General features: G+C 53.6%; 6 protein-coding genes across 6 annotated transcripts; 3 read left to right on the top strand and 3 right to left on the bottom strand.

The window, feature by feature from the left end:
- Window positions 1-338: 338 nt before the first annotated feature.
- Window positions 339-1,554, top strand: J4E78_005313 (uncharacterized protein; the record flags this gene model as incomplete). Its single annotated transcript, XM_049365934.1, has 3 exons — window positions 339-347; window positions 397-695; window positions 750-1,554. 3 exons carry the CDS (start codon window positions 339-341, stop codon window positions 1,552-1,554), a joined length of 1,113 nt encoding a protein of 370 aa, XP_049222649.1.
- Window positions 1,555-3,795: 2,241 nt separating this feature from the next.
- On the bottom strand, window positions 3,796-4,551 carry J4E78_005312 (uncharacterized protein; the record flags this gene model as incomplete). The annotated part of the gene is made up of 3 exons (XM_049365933.1): window positions 3,796-4,158; window positions 4,223-4,475; window positions 4,544-4,551. The coding sequence occupies 3 exons, from the start codon at window positions 4,549-4,551 to the stop codon at window positions 3,796-3,798; spliced, it is 624 nt and encodes a 207-aa protein (XP_049222648.1).
- A 403-nt stretch (window positions 4,552-4,954) lies between these two features.
- Window positions 4,955-6,769, bottom strand: J4E78_005311 (uncharacterized protein; the record flags this gene model as incomplete). Its single annotated transcript, XM_049365932.1, has 3 exons — window positions 4,955-5,725; window positions 5,776-6,562; window positions 6,630-6,769. 3 exons carry the CDS (start codon window positions 6,767-6,769, stop codon window positions 4,955-4,957), a joined length of 1,698 nt encoding a protein of 565 aa, XP_049222647.1.
- A 485-nt stretch (window positions 6,770-7,254) lies between these two features.
- On the top strand, window positions 7,255-7,874 carry CPD1 (2',3'-cyclic nucleotide 3'-phosphodiesterase; the record flags this gene model as incomplete). The annotated part of the gene is made up of 2 exons (XM_049365931.1): window positions 7,255-7,655; window positions 7,706-7,874. 2 exons carry the CDS (start codon window positions 7,255-7,257, stop codon window positions 7,872-7,874), a joined length of 570 nt encoding a protein of 189 aa, XP_049222646.1.
- A 451-nt stretch (window positions 7,875-8,325) lies between these two features.
- Window positions 8,326-9,575, bottom strand: J4E78_005309 (uncharacterized protein; the record flags this gene model as incomplete). Its single annotated transcript, XM_049365930.1, has 3 exons — window positions 8,326-8,531; window positions 8,584-9,136; window positions 9,186-9,575. 3 exons carry the CDS (start codon window positions 9,573-9,575, stop codon window positions 8,326-8,328), a joined length of 1,149 nt encoding a protein of 382 aa, XP_049222645.1.
- A 1,499-nt stretch (window positions 9,576-11,074) lies between these two features.
- On the top strand, window positions 11,075-12,584 carry J4E78_005308 (uncharacterized protein; the record flags this gene model as incomplete). The annotated part of the gene is made up of 3 exons (XM_049365929.1): window positions 11,075-11,501; window positions 11,557-11,952; window positions 12,001-12,584. 3 exons carry the CDS (start codon window positions 11,075-11,077, stop codon window positions 12,582-12,584), a joined length of 1,407 nt encoding a protein of 468 aa, XP_049222644.1.
- Window positions 12,585-13,281: the final 697 nt, after the last annotated feature.

The raw sequence follows: 13,281 nt of genomic DNA, 5'->3' as shown, positions 1-13,281 counted from the left end.
TCCGCTACCGTGCGAAAGTGACTTCCCTTCGTGCCGTCGCGCGAGATCCGATCACCTCTAGCCTAGGTGTTGGCGATCTGATATCACGTTACCCGTCTCCACTATTCGGGCGATATGACAGACGCAGTGTTGCTCAACGAACTATGCAGTATCTGGTATGTCTGACTAGTTACCCCTCCGTAGCACTTGTTACATCCCAAAAGTTCGATGTTCGCTAGCAATCGTCCTAAGAGTTGTGCCGCGTTCCTGTGACACTAGCTAGCGCAACGAAGCCGCGTCGGCATGCATGAGAGAGAAAGCTGACGTTTAATTAGCCATAGCAATAAATCCAAGTACAAATGTCCTGGGTGTGGCGCACGCACATGCTCGCTGCCATGCTACAAGCGTCATCAACAGAACGCACAATGCTCAGGGAAGCGCGACCCAACAAAGTTCATCAAGAAGTCTGATCTGGTGACCCCCAAGGGCATTGATCACGACTATAACTTTCTGTCTAGCATGGAGCGGAACCTCGAAAAAGCTGAGAGGGTCGCTGGAGCCACCGCTGAGAGCACTCCTCAAGATGGTCTGTCCAACAGGGAGCGAATGGGTGTTCAATATGGCAAGCTTGAGAATGCTGCTGGCGTCAAGATCATGCGGGCGCCCAAAGGCATGAGCAGACAAAAAGAGAACAAGTCGCACATGTCTGCTACAAAGTAAGCCCCCCACCATCAACGCGTCCACGTAACACTGCTGATCTTTGTGTCCAGAAAGGCTACACGGAACATAGTATGGACAGTTGAATGGTTTGACGAGACCAAGAGACGCATGCTCACCGAGACCTCCTCTACACAGTCGATCCAAGATGCACAACCTTTCGTACAACAAGGGAGTGGTGCTAAAAGCAAGAGGAGAAAGCTGAACAACGACGCTCCTGCCAGCCAAGGTTCTCAATCAAACGCTCCACACCTACCTCAAGATGACGTTGCGCCTACTGCACCGGACCAAGACCAGCCAATCGAGCAGCATGAAGTCAATCCTGAGCTTGAGGTCAACAATGCGGGGCCAGAGGGAGTCACCCCCGGACGAGGAACCCCTGCTGCAGCAGAAAAACAACAACCCACCAAAAGACAAGCAGACCTGGCCGAGACGCGTCCTGGAGATACTCGCACTGATGGGCAGTCCATGGGCAGCGGGCAACATAGGGTTTTTCTGCTAAAGCCCCGCACAAGCACGAACCGCCACGTCCTCATCCCTCTAGACCCTTCGCAATCGCTGGGTGAAAGCCTGCACGGCCGTACTATACTCGAGTTTCCGACTATCCACGTTTTCCCTGCTGGTATGGAGAAGCTGCCCGAAGACTACATGTTGGAGGAAGAATACGCGAAGCTAGAGGGAGAGCAACAGAGAGAGTTTGATGAGATGATGCAGGAGCTCGATCCGGAGATCTTGAAACGGTTGAAAGAAGGTGAGGGGCGCATGCCAGGGGACAGTAGCGGGGGAGGAGGGGACGAGGAAGTTGATAGTAAGAGGATACTAGACGTGCTCAAGCAGGATCTCGGCGGACGGTTGTAGAATGAGGGCCGAGAAGCGCAGCTTACTCCGCCGTTGCTACTGAAAAGGAATCCAGGCATTGCATCACATACAAAGGCGCCCTATAGACAGGCATCGGAGGATTTCCTTTTGATGCCGAAGCGCTGACGGCGCCTTTGCTACCATGCCATCACAGTCACATTCAACGTCTCCCTTTTCGAGCACTACTATCGACCCATTTCTCTTGATCCAATACTCGTTCCAGCCACTAGAGACCAGGGTCATGTACCCCCTCCTACCCCAATCGGAACGGTACCCTGTCTAGACATCCGGTACCCTGCCCATATGCTTGCTTTCCCTGAAGTCGTCATGCCTTGGACCCCAGTCGTGTTTCCTTTTTCACGCGCCCATGCGGGCAATGCGGGCGTACGCCATACGCCACCCGTCACGGCCGTTGACAGTGCACCAGCGTTTCACGTCGCATTGACAGCCTTGCTTTTCTTTTGCTACTTTCGACTGTCTGCTTGGTCGGCTGTCAAGCCCTCGAATACTAACCACGTGTACGCCCAGACCGCTTTCAATCACCGCGCTAGTGCACTCACAGCGGCAACCCGTCGCCCCACTGCCTAGGCATCGTAGTCGTCGCAACCTCACCTGGGCACTATCAACGTCAACGTCACGATAACCAAGATGAGATGCCAACTCCGGGTGCATCCCCAAGCTGATTACCGATACCGACCCCGATAACGCGCTCATCACCAGGTTCCCCAGTCCAAACTGACACAGACGCCGCCCTCGCCCCAATCACCCCATCTCGAAAACATTATCGAACATCCGCAAGGTCCCGCACCTCCGCGAGCAGCTCGAATCACGAATAAAGTTCAACCACACTCGCCAAACCATTCCCATCCGACGTGTCAACTCCGCGAAAATATGGGGAAAACAGGGACCCCCCAAGCCAAGAACGTCCACCTCGTCATCCCACGCAAGAAACCTTAGAAAGTGAATTAGGCAGACTAGGATCGAGGATCATGCCTCGCTAAACAACGAGGCGCAACACGGCATCTTATTTTTCACAGATCTTAGCGCGATTTCACATATAGCGTTTTCATGTGGGGTCGCTCTTTGTTGCTTGCAGGGCCGCGGCGGCGCTCCGCTGCAACTTCATGACTGAGGTCGCAGGTCGGGTTTGCGTACCGGTGCAACTGGGTCCAATGAGGCCGGCGGAGATGAGGGTACGTAGGATTTTTTGAGTTTTCCAGGACTCGGTGTTGGATGCGGGATGCCGACATCTTGCCCCGTGTGATGAGAGTCAGTTTGCTATGGCGTTATTTGCCTCGTGGGTCGAAGACGTACGATACCCCCGAGATTTGCTGTCGCTTCGATGGCTGCGATAGCCGTTTGTAGACGGATGGATGGTGGGGCTAAAAGGTAAGAAAGAAGGATTGGGGTTGTGCGTCGGAGATTGATGCTCCCTTCCATGCTTCGTTGCGCAATCGTCTGTGTTGCTAATTTGGGAATTACTGATCATGAATTTCCCAGTGATGTTGTGTCTTGGTGTACACTAGAAGTCGATTTCTCACAACCTTAGGTATCGCTCAACGCTCCTCAACACAACTGTCTTCAGTCTCAGATTCCAATAACATCTGACGCACGCTATCCAGCCCCAGAGCCAGCCCCTCGGGTGTCAGCCGCAGATACAGGGATCAAACGGTTTTTGTCATGATGGTATGCATGGAATATGTGAGCATCATGGTTCATGTAAGCTGCAACTGTGCCGTATCAAGAATTGGAAATCCCTTTGTATGATCCCTAGTCTGGCCCCAAAGATTGGGTATCTAGACCGGTGTTGTCATTAGAGCGAACGGGATATTTGGTATACATCCTGGTCTCTGGTAAGAATTTGAGATGTGGATATACGCATAGTAACCATAGAGTTATCTGGGGTTGTGATGTGCGCGGGTACAGCGGGTCATGAAACACAGCTTCTCATGCTATCGACCTGGGGAGAGACAAACCGTTGTCCAATGTTTCTTAACGAGTAGATCCTAAGCTGTGCATTAAGTGTCAGCCATGTGATGCTCCTGTTCTGTGTTGTCTCTGGAGACGCGTTGTTCAGTAGACGTCCTGTGAAACTCAACGGACGCTCATGCGTCGACAGTACTCCGGAGTAGAGTCCGTCAGTGATGTTCAATTCGTTATCCAGCTCTGAAGTCAAACCGCGACGGCACTTCGGTCCTCGCCATCCGCTTCAGAGGCTCATGACCACTAAATGTGAAACTCCTACTTTTGCAACTCCAGTAGTCCCTTACTCTGCAAGTACTCCACAATCTCCCTCACGCTATCCTCCACACTCTTCTGGTCACTCCTGATGTGGATCTCGGCGTTCTCAGGCGCCTCATACGGCGCGCTGATGCCGGTGAACTCTGGGATCTTGCCTTCCCTTGCCTTCTTGTACAGGCCCTTGGGGTCGCGCGCCTCGGCGACTTCGAGAGGCAGGTCGACGAAGACCTCGACGAAAGCGAGTGGGGAGTCTTCGCCGGTGGTGACGGCGTGGAGGTCGCGCGCTTGCTTGCGGTCGGCTTTGTAGGGGGAGATGAAGGAGGTGATGGCGATTGTGGAGGAGTCGGCGAAGAGCTTTGCTACCTGGAAGAGAAACAATGTTAGCTGCTGTACTTCTTCGAGTGATAGATCGCGCATATCCACGTACCTCAGCAATTCGGCGAATGTTCTCATTTCGGTCCTTCTCTGTGAATCCAAGGTCCTTGTTCAACCCGAACCGCACATTGTCGCCATCGAGACGGTATGCCGCGAATCCCAGGTGCAGCAGATGCTGCTCAAGCGCCGTCGCAATTGTCGACTTGCCAGATGCGGAAAGACCGGTGAACCAGATGGTGAAGCCCTTTTGCTTGCGGAACTTGTTGCGCTCGTCGCGCGAGAGAGACGGGTGCCATGTGATGTTGCTGTCCAAGAATTAGTTTGTGTGTTCAGAGTTGCGCGCAGTTGGTGGGGTAGTCATGGTGGGGCTCACGTTGCCATTTTGTATGTCGAGACTTGGGATTTTAGTTTCGATGGGGGGTATGAAGAGGTTGAATAAGGGAAGTGGAAGTTTGCTGCAGAGTTAAGATGTTTTTAAAGTGTCAATTGACGGGCGGATGGCTGATTGGTATCCTCAACACGATATTTGGGTCCTCAGCAAACATCGAATTCTTTTAGCGTAGATGACGTGCGAAGCTTGACCGACGCTGCAGGTGGAGCGGGTAAGGCTGGGAGTGGGTAAGATGCCTCATGTAGGAAACAGCAGTTCCTGCCAAAGTATAGCGCGCGAGACATGCTCCGATTGTGCCCGTGGGGCGTACATCGATTCCAAAGTGCTTCCCGAATAAATCTTGCATACAGTAGCCGGCTACACGGCAAAATCTTAGATCCAACTACATGCCCTTCAAAATCCATTCCCGCCAAAACTCGCAGCCCTCGCTCTATGCCTCCTCTCCCTCTCTCTATTCTCATCCCCAAGACCATATCCAGTCTGCACCTCCCCTTTACTCCCACTCTTCTTCAAGCCCCCAGTACCTGCAGGTAGAACAGGATCAAAAGGCTTCCTTCTCCTAACAAGCTGATATCCCCTGTCCAATTCAACTTCAATCGCACATCTAATCTTGAGTGCCGTGACTGCCGGCCAGACACTCCGTTCTCCCTTTAGTATCCAGTAATCGATCGCCTCTTTGGTAGGGTTCTCGAGCAGCTTGAAGAAGTCGCCGGGTGTGAGTTCAGGTACCAACGTGAGACTTGGGCCTGGGATGTTTTCGTCTAGGAGGAAACGACGGATGGAAGGGGGGAGTAGACCCAGTTCATCCATTTGTTGTAATCTGTGCTGTATCTCTAGGACTACGAGACGCAGTATAGGCATGCTGAGGCGCCAGCGTCCGTCTTGTTTGGGATTTGGATGGTGTGAGTCTGAGCGTAGGAAAGGTGCGAGGTATGGTCGGGCTTGCGAGACGATGAAGTGGTTTACGTTGAAGAGTTCGCCGATGCGATGGAGCGGGGATTCGCGGTCTCGGTACGAAGCGTGTGTGTAAGGACGGAAGGTGGTTTTCGAAGCTGGAGACCAAGGCACGATGTTGCCTTCCTCGTCTTTGCACATCATTGTTACGGAATGGTACAGAGTCGAGGAGGCCGTGGCGTTGGAGGCAAGTGCTGCAGACCAGATGAGCTGGGAATGTTAGCAGCTGCTTCGAGATGGAGAAGGAGCGGACTACGTACAACATTGGGAGCAGTAAGGTAGTTCAGAAGGTTCGGTATGCCTCCACCACTAGTAGTTGTGACGGTGATATTCAGCACCCTCTTTGTTCTGGTGTATGCTTCTTCGAACGTCAGATCACCCACGTTCGCCCTCAGGACATCTTCCAGGACACCGACATCCAAGAAATGCCCTTCTTTCCACCATCTTTTAGCACGACGTATGAGCGTGCCTATCCATGCAGTTCCACCGGCGCCTTTCCTATAAGGACGATTGGTGAATGCTGTCAAGTCGATAGTGTTGCCTGTGAGGAACTCCAATAGCTCATCTTCGGTATGCACGCCCACCAGTGCGGCTATCAGAGCACCTGTGGCAGTCCCGGCTATGATTCTTGGTAGCAACCCACGCAGATGGAGCGCTTTCACAACACCGAGATGGCACATGCCAAAGACCTGTCCGCCCTGCAGCACCAAGACAGATCTGCCAAACGCCTGCCTCGTGTCATGGAGAACGTCCAGCTTCGCCTGGTTTGTTAAGCCATTATCCGAATTTCTCGATGTAGGGTATTGGGTGAGGTTCTCGATGGCGTACGCGACTTGGGTGACATAGTCTTCGATCAGCAGCTTTGTGCCTGCGTATGCGCGATTGTACAGGTTCGACGCGGTTATGTTGCCGAGATTGCGGACGAGACCGCTACGGAGGAGGTTTATGAGGCCGAGGATATCGTTATCTTCTTGAGCTTCGTAGATGGCGGAGAGGCGCTGATGGATGAGGCGATGGTCGTAGTCCTTGCTTATTGCAGTCTGTCGCCTATGAGTCTGTTAGCAGCTGTCCATTAGGATGGGCCTATTCAGGATAGGACGAAAGGACTGCTTACCACATGTCGTAGTCGAGCACCTCGTCCAGCTTATACGCAGCAGCCTCCCACTCCTCGAACAGGCGCGCATCGCTCACAGCTTCGAGCAGCAGATCCCGCTGGCTCTTCTGCACCCACCACGCGTATAATTTCTTCAACATATCAGCATTCCATCCGAAGACACATCAATTGACCCAGAACGGTCTTTGAAACAGCAGAGGGAAGCTGACGCACTCGTTGCCAAAAGAAAGCCACGTCGAAGAAGCACAGCAGAAAGCTCCAGAGCGCGCCGGAAACGACGCTGAGGGCTTCGTTCATGGCGTTGAGCTATTTGGGATAGTGATCGGCTGACAGCGCCGCGGTGGCGGCATGTTCATTCGTCGCGTTGGCGGAGAGGTGGTGCTATCGAGCAAGTGGGAACGCTTGTCGGACCTGGATGCGCGCTTTCACATGCAAGTCAGCTGGAGACGTCAGGGTGCCCAGGTGTGGCTGAAGCTACCCGCAGCACTAGCCACGTGGCGTTAGGTCAATCGGGGCAATTCATCGGGCCAATACCAATGCGGGGTTCTGCATAAAGGCCTCGGGAGAGCATGAAAGCTTGAGCTGACATTGCATCTTCTCTGTACTTATCCAAAACGTTTCCAACATGCCTGGCTCATCTCTTTGGCTGCTTCCACCAGCGAACCATACTTTGAGCACAGTCTTGCCCTGTCTCATTGACAAAACATCGAAGCAGTTCGGCTCGCCTCACCGCTTCATTCCCCATATCACTCTGAGTTCAGAGATAACAGCATCCAAGCATGAGCCAGATCCTCAGGCCTGGCTCGACTCACTCGATCTGCCGCCTATCAAGGATGTGATTGTAAAGTTCGAACGTCTGGGCAGCGAAGACGTCTTCTTTCGGAAACTGTACATCAAGTGCGAGAAGCTTGATGGGATCAAGCAACTAGCAAAGCAGTCCCGGAAGCAAGTCGATGGATTTGAAGAGGAAAGCAAGGCGAAAGCTTGGGCCGAGGACGAGTACAATCCACATCTGAGCTTGATGTAGTAAGTACAGCTGCTGGCATCTACGTATGCACCAGGATTAATTATTGTAGTCACGACATTCCTCAAATCGACGACACAGGTCTGGCATCAGTGGATTTGCTTGGTGTTAATCTTGACGGGACAGGAGACCTCGGAGGTTGGACTGGCGGCAGGGTGGTGATAGTACCTACCGACAAGTCGATTGATCAGTGGCAGCCAATAGGTGAAAGGGTGTTCTGATGTAGTGACATACAAGTCACAACATCATAGCCAGTGGAATGTGTTTTGCACATGCCTCACGAGTAGATTGGGTCGAAGAAAGGAAGGCCATCCATGTATCTAAGTGTGTCTGGTGTCACCACCACAATCAACACTCCAGTAAGAATTCATTCCCATTGAAGATTCAGGTATCATGAATAAGTGAGACGTGTGTGGAGGGTGTAGTGATTAATTCATTACTAGGCTAATTATACAATGTCATAGGAAATAGTCCTTGGTATCTCGCATGCAGTCGTGATGATCGCGCGTGGTGCAGAGTGCAGCAGAATGCATCTATTTCATGAAGCCGGCCTTGCCGTCACCATCGGCATCAACCTCTGTGGGAAATGGTCAGATGAAAGGTCGAAGAGAGAGGAGTACTGGCAAAACTTACTGGGGTTGAGCTTGTCCATGAGAGAAGGCTTCTTGTGACCTATTTAGTGTTGGTTTGATGTTCTTCAAGGAGTTTCTTCGCTTCCTCTTCGGAGGCTTGGGAGTGGGGAACGGCTCTGGACTTGTCTTCGGTCAGGGCCTTAGGCAAGCTACCATCCTCGTTGGGACGATGCTCCATATTGCCCTGATCGGTACCGCCGACAACATGTCCACTGGGGTCTTTCGTACCTGTAGCGCCCTCGTTGTCTGCGAAACGTTAGCATGAGGTCGTGGAATTGTGTTAGAGTGCTAGACTTACGGCTGCGAGCGGGGTCGTGGAGGTCGTGACTGTCGACCTTGCCGTCGTGGTTGCGGTCAGCACCGTGGCCGACAACACCTCCCTGGGTAGAGGAGCCGGTCAGGTTGCCCTGGCCAGCCATGCCGCGGTCAGTGTGGGCGGTGTTGGAGTGGCTACCAGTCAGGTCCTTGGCGGAGACCTTGCCGTCGTTGTTGCGGTCGAGGGGGTTGCTGGTACCGGAGTGGTGGTTGGGGGCAGCGTTGTAGTCACCGTGGCTGGCGTGCTCGTGGCTGTGGGTGCCACCAGTCTTGTGGGTAAGACCAGCGGCGGATCCAATGCCACCGGCGCCGCCGATGTTCTTGGGGACGCCCTCGAACTCGTCGTAGCGCTCCTCACGGCCAGTAAGAGCTCCGCCCTTGGCCTTGAACTGCTCCATGGTCATGGCTGGGAGAGCAGTAGTCTCATGGTGGGTAGCCTTGTTATGGTGAACCTCATGGATGGGGACGGTGGTGTGGACGACGTTGGGCTGGATGGTCTCCTTCTGAACAACGGGCTGGATGGTCTCGTGGATGTGCTAGATGACGTCAGTCTTGGTGGGGGTTGTTGTTTGTTTGGAAACTTACGTGGTGGACGTGCTCTCCGCCGACGGTGGGGGCAACGCTCTGGCTGTGGGTGGTGTCCTCGACGCGGCGCTCGTCAGCGAAGCGAGCCTGGTCGTCGACTAGAGCCCTCTTAGTGGCATCGGCATCGCGGTGGTCGAACTCGCGGTGCTGAACAGCTCCGAGCTTAGCAGAGTGCTGCTCTGGCAGAACCTCGCGGTCCTGGACGGGCTGGACAGTGCGGTGGTAGTGGTCCTGGTGGACCTCCTTGTCAATGGCGGTGTTGACCTCCTCGTGTACGTGAGGCTTGATGACCTCGTGCTGGACAGCGGGAGCAACTGCCTCGTGGACAGTGGTGTCATGGTGACCGGAGCGGCCCATGAAGTCGGTGATAGCTGCCTTCGCCTTGTCCATTTTGATAGTTGTGTGGTTGTTGTTGGTGATTGGGGTGGTTTGGTGGTAGTGGATTGGTTATTGGTGAGTGTGGAAGAGTTGTTGTGTGTGGTGTGATGATGATGCTCCCAAGGCGCTGCAGTGCCTTCTTATACAATGAGGGCGCTAGTGGGACAGATGCACGACGACGTAATGGGGGGTTCAGTTCCAGGTAAAGTCGGCAGTCGCAGGCCGAATTCCTTGTTCCCAAGGGTAAGAGCCATCATCATGGGGCAGCAACAGTGGGTTGAGGCTATACGGGCCTCGATCGATGCCCCCAGCAGCCTCGATTGGTTGGCCCACAGGGCGCCACAGCGACGTGATATGCGTCAGGGCCCTTAGTTCACTGGTGCTAGACTACATGGATAGCGCTTAAGACGGCGTTGGTACGCTTGACAATGGAGATGGCCACTATGATGCACCCAGTGGTGTCGTTCCACGCCTACCGCAGCCTAGCCGCTATGATGTAGTCATGCTGCGTGTCCAAACAGGAATTGGGCTTCACGAAGGATTCAAAGCGTCGCAACACTCTCTGGAAGAGGTGCTCAAAGGGTACAAGTGCTATGACAATTCGGGGAGGAAGAGCCCGGCATCTCCAGTTGGTGTCAAAGAGATCGGCGCTAGGGTCGTGCTCCTGCCATTCGGTGACAGCAGGCCCGTGCTGCTTCCCGGTGGAACTTCACAACACCTCGTAGGAAATCTCAAAAGTTGATTTCTTCATTGCAAATTCCATTGACCCCTCTCACAGCCCGCCTGCATCTGCGTGTGTCTCGGGTATACCGAAGGCCTGGCTGCATCTAGGTGCAGGCTAACACGATCGCCCGTCGTTTGGTACGCTAAGCTGATCATCAGTGGAGCCGCCCGCGACCAGACTCCCCCTCCCTGTCGTCATGCCGCCTGGATCTCCGCTGTGACATACCAAAGTGGCAATGGATGCTGTTTGCTTTTGTGTGATTTCGTACCACCGGTACCCCGACTCATTAGCCAGACACCGCCAAACTCAAGTACCGCTGGCTACGTCATGCTGAGTCGCCACGCATGCCGTTGCCGTGGGCCAAATGCGACAAGCTGTGCGGGCAGCTCGAGCAGTCTCAATCGAGATGAGAAAGCTTCACGTAGGGACAAGTCTGGACCGCTCCGGGCAGGCCGCCAACATGCGGGAACACGACTGCGGCCTGTGCTACTCAAGCCACCAGCTCCATCCGTCGTGACACGGCATCACTGAAGCTATACTTTTTCGCAAACCGTTGCGACAGAATGTCTGGAAGCTCCAAATATACACCCTAGCTAGCTGACATGCACACTCTCCAGACTTCGGCTTGCTCCTGCCGGAAGGTTTCAATGGACAACTGTGCGCAAGTGCTGTGAGGTCATCCACCCTAACAATGAGTACCGTGCCTCGTGAAAACAGACAATAGATCGGCATCTCACATAGCTCCCACATCCACTTGTCCATTTCTGCTCACAAACCCATCGACACGATGGAAAAGATCGAAGAGAAGCTCAAGTCCGTTCTCCACCGGAGGAAGAAGTCGACGCCCACTCAGTCCCCTCGAGCGTCGTACGAGCATCCTGATCAGACTAGCCCGCGCACTGAGCAGCACCCAGCATCACCTCTTAGCAGTCGGCAGCAAAAGCCCACGGCCCCCAATGATGTCTCTCACCCGGAGACTCGAGGTCAACCACGCGACTCTGCCTATCACGATGGCCGAGCGAGCCATGCAGTAGCAACTCCTAGCACGGGCTCCAATGGATCCAATGGCTCTATGGCGAACGATTACAGATCGTACCTTCCTGCGCTTGTTTCCGAAGAGCATTCAAATGTCGAGCCCAGCGTTCCAGATAGGCATCTGCGCTATAGGCCATCGACAGATGGCGAGCGATCAAAGGCTCTTCCGGCCCTACCCAGTATGTTTGAGAGCGCAATTACAATATTGGCGACTCAGTGCTAACATAACATCAGACACATTACACCATCCCCATGGCGAAGTCAGACGATCAATCGACGTAGACGGTCCAGGCCGCACCATACGCGCAGTGCCAACCGAAGCTCCCGCCGACAAGTATGCAGTGGGTAGTCACGATATCAACAACGGCGGCTTGGATGATGACGTTCGATCGCGCGAGCAGCGCTCTTCCTCCGACAAACATGGATTGAGCAAGAGTGGCCAGCCTGTACCAGGACTTACCAACAATGATGCGCTGGCCGTGAAACCTCTCCCGGGTCTCGCGATCACGAAGGACTATCAGGGCACGGATGGCGCGCATGATTGGAAAGAGAAACAGCAAGCGATGCTTGCGGGTGTTGTGAACCTCAATAACACTGTAGACACGGATCGAGACACTACAGTCGCCCCTGGTAAGCTTTGATCCTCCCAAAGTCACGACATGACTAACAAATTGACAGCCGTTACACACGAGATCATCAAACCACACGAACACGAGGTTATCCAGCAGCAGATCCATCGCGAGATCCACAACTACACATACTATCATCGACTGCAGCCCGTTCTCCAGACCGAGGTTCTTCCACCCCGTCATTTCATTCCCAACCCTGATGGCGAGGGCTTGATCGAAATATCCGCAGACGAATTGCCGAACCGCACTGGCAAGAACAGATGGTGGGATATCGTTCAGAAGGAGCCGAACCTTCCGGCAACTCCATTCGAATGGCGCACAGAACCGCAGATCATCGAGGGGAAGCCATATATGACTGAGGACGGCTTTGAACGCAGGGAGACAACCATCATTTACCCACCAACCCTAGACGATATGTCGCGCTACCGTGGCCTGGTCCAGCCAGTGCACTTCGATCACAAAACTGGGGAGCGTTGGTTGGGCGAAGTCACGACCGTAGAGAAGCTGAACCGGGAACTGGGCCGTCAAGGGGATGAGGATTTCATGACGATGAAGGATGTCACTGCGGACCTGCCAAAGATTGCGTCCAGTCCCTCTGTCAAGCGTAAGCCTCTTGGCCAGGATTCTCTCTAGCGACTGTATTGCTATCGACCATCACACATGCAAAAGTTCAGCGAAGGCGCTATTGGGGAGGGTTGGTTTTATCAGACACTGTACCTTTAACGTGTATACTTAGTGTCCAATGACTACATTATGAGTAATTCAAAATCGATATTTACTTCCAGTGCTTTATGAGCCTCTTCTTCCTCTTTGAACTCACTATGCACGTTGCGCCGGCAGTTCAATTCCAGGACAACCCACCTTATCAGAAAATAAAACTAAACAGGTTGGCGGCCTACCTTAAGGTGCAAACATGCAAATTAGATGACCTAACGTCAACGTAGGCTCCAGGGTGTTCGGTGACCTCGGGATAAACCACACCTGGGCATGCTCTCAGATTGACCAATGACAGCGCGACAGCCTCATGATCCCAGGTCGCCACCTGCAGCTGTTAAGAGAGCTGTCGCCCTGTTGCTGCTGTAAATTCTAGTCTAGGCTTTCTTCCATACTTTCGAAGCGTCTGCTCCCATCATGCTGGAGTGTTTTCGTAGCGGTACCCGGCGTCGCAATGTCGCGCCTTCCTCGCATGAATAAGCGGCTGGTCGCCCGACGAGCCATGGGCCGAGAACGTGGCACCTGGGAATATCGACACAGAAGTAAGGCGACGGCGGATTCGATGTGCCAAATTGCTTGTTCGGTATACGTAACTCCAAGCTTTGTAAATCCTTGG

This window comes from Alternaria triticimaculans, assembly GCF_023758025.1.
Source record: "Alternaria triticimaculans strain BMP 0046 chromosome Unknown scaffold_6, whole genome shotgun sequence".
Taxonomy (NCBI): Eukaryota; Fungi; Ascomycota; class Dothideomycetes; order Pleosporales; family Pleosporaceae; genus Alternaria; species Alternaria triticimaculans.
This window is presented reverse-complemented; position numbering and strand designations above follow the sequence as displayed.